Source organism: Garra rufa, chromosome 5 (genome assembly GCF_049309525.1).
Source record: "Garra rufa chromosome 5, GarRuf1.0, whole genome shotgun sequence".
NCBI lineage: Eukaryota > Metazoa > Chordata > Actinopteri > Cypriniformes > Cyprinidae > Garra > Garra rufa.
Genome location: NC_133365.1, coordinates 34,055,350 through 34,062,762, shown reverse-complemented (window position 1 = coordinate 34,062,762; position 7,413 = coordinate 34,055,350). Strand labels below are relative to the sequence as shown.

At 35.5% G+C, this 7,413-nt stretch overlaps 1 protein-coding gene across 1 annotated transcript in view; it reads left to right on the top strand.

The window, feature by feature from the left end:
- The first annotated feature begins 916 nt into the window (after nucleotides 1–916).
- ruvbl2 (RuvB-like AAA ATPase 2) overlaps nucleotides 917–7,413 on the top strand; it is a 33,205-nt gene continuing 26,708 nt past the window's right edge. The window contains exons 1-10 of the mRNA XM_073840059.1: nucleotides 917–955; nucleotides 1,643–1,697; nucleotides 1,816–1,871; nucleotides 1,991–2,132; nucleotides 2,862–2,991; nucleotides 3,307–3,373; nucleotides 5,185–5,291; nucleotides 6,026–6,119; nucleotides 6,234–6,357; nucleotides 6,496–6,590. Of these exons, the coding sequence (XP_073696160.1) occupies nucleotides 944–955; nucleotides 1,643–1,697; nucleotides 1,816–1,871; nucleotides 1,991–2,132; nucleotides 2,862–2,991; nucleotides 3,307–3,373; nucleotides 5,185–5,291; nucleotides 6,026–6,119; nucleotides 6,234–6,357; nucleotides 6,496–6,590 (882 nt within the window). The 5' untranslated portion in view covers nucleotides 917–943. The remainder of the gene's footprint in view (nucleotides 956–1,642; nucleotides 1,698–1,815; nucleotides 1,872–1,990; nucleotides 2,133–2,861; nucleotides 2,992–3,306; nucleotides 3,374–5,184; nucleotides 5,292–6,025; nucleotides 6,120–6,233; nucleotides 6,358–6,495; nucleotides 6,591–7,413) is intronic.

Sequence of the window (7,413 nt, the reverse complement as noted above, 5' to 3'; positions counted from 1 at the left end):
TGAAGATTTCATTTTTCAGCACGACCTGGCACCTGCTCACAGTGCCAAAACCACTGGTAAATGGTGTAGGCTAAAGTACCGGGAAAAAAAAGTAGGCTAAAGTACCGGGAAAAAAGTAAAATGGCTTATTTATTTCATGTTGTCTGTTTTAAAGACAATTTTACTACAGTTTTGTTTATTAAACTTAATACTGTGTTATTTCATGGTGAAATGTTTTATTATGCACTTCTTGTGCACTGAATACATTTAGAATGTATGTATGTAGCTTGTTTGAAAAAGCAAAAAAAAATAAATCGCAAATAAAATCACAATCGCAATATTCGTTCAAAAAAATCGCAATATGATTATTTTGTCCATATTGCACAGCCCTACTCCTCAACCAGACCACCTAGAGACTTTGGGTTTTCGGCATTATGTTAAGGAAGGTCTAATCTCGGGAACGCACAAAAAAAATCCAGGAAAACATTTACTATCTCTTAGTGTTGTGATCCCATGACGTGAGAAAATTGCGCTAAAACACTCACTGAGTTTTTATTACTTGTTTAAAATAACTTCAACTTTGTTTCATTTCCTCTTGTAGGCTCTACTGGGTGAATTTTTTTTTTTTTTTTTTTACTGAGTACCCTAACTATCATCATTTTCCCAGATAGTGTATAGATTTTTAGGCATTCTATTATCTCAAACAGCCTGAAAAATAGTGCATTTAGCTGACGTAATTGGGAAAAAAATCTACACGGGGGAGCATGCCCCCGGACCCCCCTAGGTTTGGGCTAAGCCCCGAATGTTTACATCGTCTGGCTCCGATATGCAAATTTTTTGAGAAGGACCTGTAGTTTTTTCAGTGTACGCACATTCAAACAGAACTCATGATCGAGGTCACGTGTTTCACCCGGACTGATTTCCACTGCGCACCCATTCAGATACAACCGCCTTTCAAGAGAACATGGCAGCGCAGGTAAGTCTGATATTTAACGTTTTATTTCAGGATTATTGCCAAATATATGGTTCTCGCAGGTAGAATACAAAACAACATTTGTATTTGCCACTGTTGTGTGCTGTCTGTAGAGCCTTGAAAATGTTTCGTGAGTAACGTTAAACACGTCTGTAAGCTTGCCGCTTTTAGCACATGTGCTTCAATTTATTACTGCAATAATTCAATTTTAATTAATAAATTTTAGATTTTAAGGTCCATTCATGAAAATGGCTTTTCTCTAGATATTCAAAAATTGAGAATCCTTCTAGTAATGGTTCTTTATCTAGCCTGCAACCATAGCTTGTGTTTATGATGATTAGCATACACGTTAACTGTTACTGTTTTTATTAGGAATATGAAACTCCTCTATGTAAACTGCATTATTAGCGCATTTGCCGCAAATTGCCATTACGCTAGTAAAACTAAGTTACTGCTCCGAATTTTACAGTATGTATATTTCTGCGCCATTGTTGAAAGTTCAGCTAGCTGGAAATTGTGTTGCGTTTGTGTGTCACTATGGCAACGCAAGCGCTTAACGGCAGGTTATTGATCAAATTACATAAAGATGACAAAGAAGCATCAAAACGCAGCTTCATATTTAATTTTTACATATACGTTGTATAGAATTTTACACTTGCATTATATTTACCTTTTTAATTTTTATGAAAGGTGGCAACCACGAAGGTTCCGGAAGTTCGAGACATCACTCGAATTGAAAGGATTGGTAAGAAACTAAATATAACCCATAATAACAGTAAAAATGTATTTACCTACGTATGTGTATGCATGCATGTATTGTTTATATATCTATGAAGTGACATAAATCTTGATTTCTCTCACAGGTGCACACTCTCACATTCGTGGCCTGGGATTAGATGATGCCTTGGAGGCACGGCAGGTAATGTTCAGTGTTTATGACTGATTTACCAGTGACAACACACTTGTCTTTGGCTTAATACTGCTTACTGTATGCTTAGAACAAAATAACATACAAATGATGAACCTTTGTCTCACCAGGTGTCTCAGGGGATGGTGGGTCAGCTGGCATCTCGAAGGGCAGCCGGGCTGATCCTTGAAATGATCAAAGATGGTCAGATTGCTGGTCGTGCTGTCCTCATTGCTGGCCAACCTGGAACAGGCAAGACAGCTATTGCCATGGGTAAGTTTTTGGATGAATCATAATTTAAAACATAGAATTAAAGGATCAGTTCACTTCCAGAATCAAGATTTCCTGATAATTTACTCACCCCCATGTCATCCTAGATGTTCATGTCTTTCTTATTTCAATTGAAACAAAATTAAGGTTTTACAATTTGCAGGATTAATGCAGCTTCAAAGGGCTCTACACAATCCTAGCCGACCTTTCCACGATGCGTGGTCTTTCCATCGTTATTATCTAATGTGTAAAGTCACAGACATGCATTGCAGCTGAGCTAGTGCAAGATGAGCATTTGTGGTTTAAAAAGTATATGCATTTTTTTGGGGGGGGAAAATGACTGAATGTTGCGTTAGATAAGACCCTAATTCCTCGGCTGGGATTTTGTAGAGCCTTTTGAAGCTGTGTTGAAACTGCAATTTAGATATTCAGCCTGTTGGCCATCATTGAAGTCCACTATATGGTAAAAAAAATCTGGAATGTTTACCTCAAAAACCTTAATCTTTTCGACTGAAGAAAGGAAGAGATGAACATCTTGGATGACGTGGGGGTGAGTAAATGATCAGGAAATTATTTTTCTGAAAGTTAGCTGATCTTTTAATTTCTGTTTAATAAATTGCACTTGAGATTGATCTGATTATAATCACAGTGGTATGTATGTATCGAAAATAGTTGTTTTTATTATTATTATGTTGCACAGTCATTGTAAAATAACCAGTGCTAATTGTACAGGTATTGCACAGTCTCTTGGACCTGACACACCATTCACTGCTATGGCTGGGAGTGAGATTTTCTCTCTGGAGATGAGCAAGACTGAAGCTCTGAGTCAGGCCTTCCGCAAAGCCATAGGAGTCAGGATCAAGTGAGTCAGGCCGATTGAAGTGTGCAGCAGCATAAAGTCTTGAATTAAGAACAAAGAATAACTTAAATTGAAAAAGTTTGTGGTTACTTTGACATCATGACCTGTCTAAAAAAAAAAAATCTTTAATTGGAGATGGAATTATCTATTGTTTATGGATTTTAAAGGCTAGTTTACTTATTTACTTAATCACATGTTGTTCCCCATTTACTTTTATTGTATGGTAAATGAATTTTTTGTATAGTTCTAGGATGTAGTTAATTTAATATTTCATAATTATAGCATGATTGCTTATATTCTGTGTTTGTTGTCTGGCAGAGAGGAGACTGAGATTATTGAAGGAGAGGTGGTGGAGATTCAGATTGACAGACCAGCTACAGGAACTGTGAGTCTCTTCTCTCTTCATAGGCCAGATTTACTGAATTAACTTTTCTGTTTGTTACCATTGTTCTTGCGGCACCAGACTTATGATCTGCCTAAAATAATTTCAATTTAATAAATTAATTTCAATTTTTTTTTTACTTTAAATAATAAAGACTAGCATTACATTGTCTCATAGTAGCAACTGTATTTTACAGTTTAAAGTTGGCTTGAGTAAAACAACCTTTTTGTAAGAATAATGCTGTACATGAATACATAATTTATAATAAACATTCCAATATTCCATTAAAATAAGAACTGTCATGTGTTTTCATGGTTATTTTAAAGGATTAAAAAAAAAATCCTGATAATTTACTCACCCCCATGTCATCCAAGATGCTCATGTCTTTCTTTCTTCAGTTGAAAAGAAACTAAGGTTTTTGAGGAAAACATTCTGGGATTTTTAAGATAAAATACTTAAATGGTGGCCCACGGGTTGAAGGTCTAAATTGCAGTTTCAGTGCACCTTCAAAGGACTCTACACAATCCCAGCTGAGGAATAAAGGTATTATCTAGTGAAATGATCAGTCATTTCCTAAAAAACAATAACAATAATAATATTTAGGGATGCACCGAAATGAAAATTCTTGGCCGAAGCCGAACAAAATTAAACACTGGGCTGAAGGCCGAATAACCGAACACGGTTTTTCACGTTTTTCTTCGCCAATGTATTTTGCCAATTTTTTTTTCACCATTGCATAAATTAAATAGCCAAAATGTGATTTTTACAAAACAACAATTTAAAAATATTTACTTAACACTGAACATTTATAACATTCTAGTTATAGCTGACCAACAAAGCACAATTTAACATAAAATTAATAAGTTAGTAAAATAATATTCTTTGGCCATTTTGAAGACCCCCTTATTAAATTAGGCATGCGTTTTTTTAATGTACAAATAAATGCAGCCTTGCTGAGCAAAGGAGAATTGTATAATAAATGTATTGTTGTTGTAATGATTATGTTATCAGTTTTAAATATTTCCACACTGCCGACATGATCGCGCCGTGTTATTGTTTGGTATAATTCATTTTCTATTTTCGGACGAATAATTTTGGTTGCGGAACATTTGGTGCATCCCTAATAATAATTAGTATATAACCACTAGCTCTGCGATGTCTTCACACTTTGCGTAATCATGTTGGAAAAGTCACACGTGGTTAGTTCTTCATCTTTGTACTTCAGTTAAAAAAAGTTCAAAATCTCATTCAAAGTCGTCCGACATTGTTTTACCTTTCTTTGCACGTTTGCTTTGTAAACACTGGGTCAGTTCTTCCACCTGGCTGTAGAGCCCTTTGAAGGTGCACTAAAACAACAATTTGGATCTTCAACCCACTGGTCCCTGTTAAAGTCCACTATATGGAGAAAAATCCTGGGATGTTTTCCTCAAAAGCCTTAATTTCTTCTAGGAAAGAAGGACATGAACATCTTGAATGACATAGGGGTGAGTAAATTATCAGGACATTTCTATTCTGGAAGTGAACTAATCCTTTAACATTTGAATTTCATCACACAGCACACTTTCCTAAGCACACTTTAATTCAATAAACCAATACAATTTGGCTGGAAAGCATTATTAAAGATATTTATCATTCCTCCATGGGAAATTAACTTTTTGTTATTATGAAAGTGAGAAATGAGTTTTCAGCTACGCTGATAAGTTGAATGCAGGACTCGGGTCCCAAAATAGTGCTCAATATGAAGCTAGGAGATGTCCCTAAGTGAACTCAGTTAGACATGAGTGATTTTCTCTCCTTTCTGTATTTGTATTAAGGGCGCAAAAGTGGGGAAGCTCACGCTGAAGACGACAGAGATGGAAACCATTTATGATCTGGGGACCAAGATGATTGAGAGCCTCAGTAAGGAGAGAGTACAAGCTGGGTGGGTACATTATAAATCTGACATTTGTGATACACAAATTGTGTAAAACAAATTGTTCAGATGGGGCTGCCATCCAGCTTCCCATGCAAAATGTGTTAATTTTGTCTGTAACAACTGAACTGAATAACTGAAACATTTGAAAAGCATGTATGAGATCTGAACTTGTAATATTATTGGTATTATTAATTTTAAACATATAGGCCCGGTTTCACAGACAGGGTTTAGGTTAAGCCAGGATTAGGCCATTGTTCAATTAGGACATTTATGTAGTTTTTAGAAATATTCCTTAGGTAAAAACATTACTGTTGTGCATCTTGAGACAAAACACAAAATCTGACATATTTTAAGATCAGTGCAAGTTTCTTTCAGCTGAAACAGCTCAGACTTACATTTTAGTCTAGGACTAGGCTTAAGCCTTGTCTGTGAAACCGGGGGATAATGTTGATAAAAGATGATCTATCTTATGGGTGGTGTTTTTGCTTTATGGTAAGTTTGTTGTGTGTGTGTGTCCAATACAGAGAGAGTGTGTGTGTGTGTGTGTGTGTGTGTATATATATATATATATATATATATATATATATATATATATATATATATATATATATACTCTCTTTCTCTCTATATATATCACTCACTCAAGTCATAAAAAGGCTTAAGACAAACCCTTTGTTTTAGCTTTTCCAGTGCTTAAGTCATTAAAGGATGACACTTTTTTCATATTTAATAATCTGCAGAGATGTGATCACCATCGATAAAGCCACAGGAAAGATTAGCAAGCTGGGTCGGTCATTTACTCGAGCAAGAGATTACGATGCAATGGGGGCACAGGTACACATTCTCTCTTCGTCTGTGTGAAATGAATCCATCAATCTATGACAAGTTTCCCCTGAGAGTGTTGTTTTTTTTTTTTTTAATATATACTGTTTTTGCTGTTTATTTCAGACACAGTTTGTGCAATGTCCAGAGGGAGAACTGCAGAAACGGAAGGAGGTTGTTCACACCGTCTCTCTCCATGAAATTGACGTCATCAACAGCCGCACTCAGGGATTCCTGGCCTTATTTTCAGGTTTGTCACGCTCTTGTCAGCTTACTAGATAATGACATGCTCAGTGAAACTAATCCTTGATTCGTTTTTCAGAATGAAAATAAATCTCCATAGATGTTTATGTTTGCTGTAGTTGGTGATTAATCATCTGTTCCACAGGTGACACAGGAGAGATTAAGTCAGAAGTTCGAGAACAGATCAATGCTAAAGTGTCAGAGTGGAGAGAGGAAGGCAAAGCTGAGATCATTCCTGGGGTAAGCAGACCGGTCAAATGAGACCTTTAAAGTGTTGAAAGAAGAGAAACCAGCCCACAGACAGAAAGTGGACTGTTTCCTTCAGGGCTTTTTTTCCTCTTGAAAACCTTCCAGCCATTGATTATTTAAAAAATAAATAAAAGTGCAGTGACTTTAATTTAGCTCCCTACTGCATTTTTTTAAAGCAATGTTATGAATCAATAAAATGCTGTAGAATTTGTTACAAGTTTTTAAAAAAAAAAAATATATATATATAAAATAAAAAATAAGTATTAAAAAACATACAGTTGAAGTCAAAAGTTTGCATACACCTTGTAAAATGTTAATTATTTTACCAAAGTAAGAGGGATCATACAAAATGCTCCACAGCTGTGTTTGTGTAGTGATAGTTGTTCATGAGTCCCTTGTTTGTCCTGAACAGTTAAACTGCCTGTCGTTCTTCAGAAAAATCCTTCAGGTCCCACCAGATTCTTTGTTTTTCAGCATTTTTGCTTATTTGAACCAACAATGACTGTATGATTTTGACATTGTTGGAAAGGGTTTAAATACACACAAATGCTGAAAAACAAAAGGATTTTTCTGAAATACACACAAATGCTGAAAAACAAAAGGATTTTTCTGAAGAACAACAGGCAGTTTAACTTTGTTATTTACAAACAAGAGACTCATGAACAGCTATCACTAAACAAAAAAAAAACACAGCTGTGGATCATTCAGGTACCAACACAGTATTAAGAATCAAGTGTATGTCAGCTTATGAACACGGTCATTTTTATAAATGACTATTGACTCGTGACTCGTGGACTATATGTAAATATTTTTT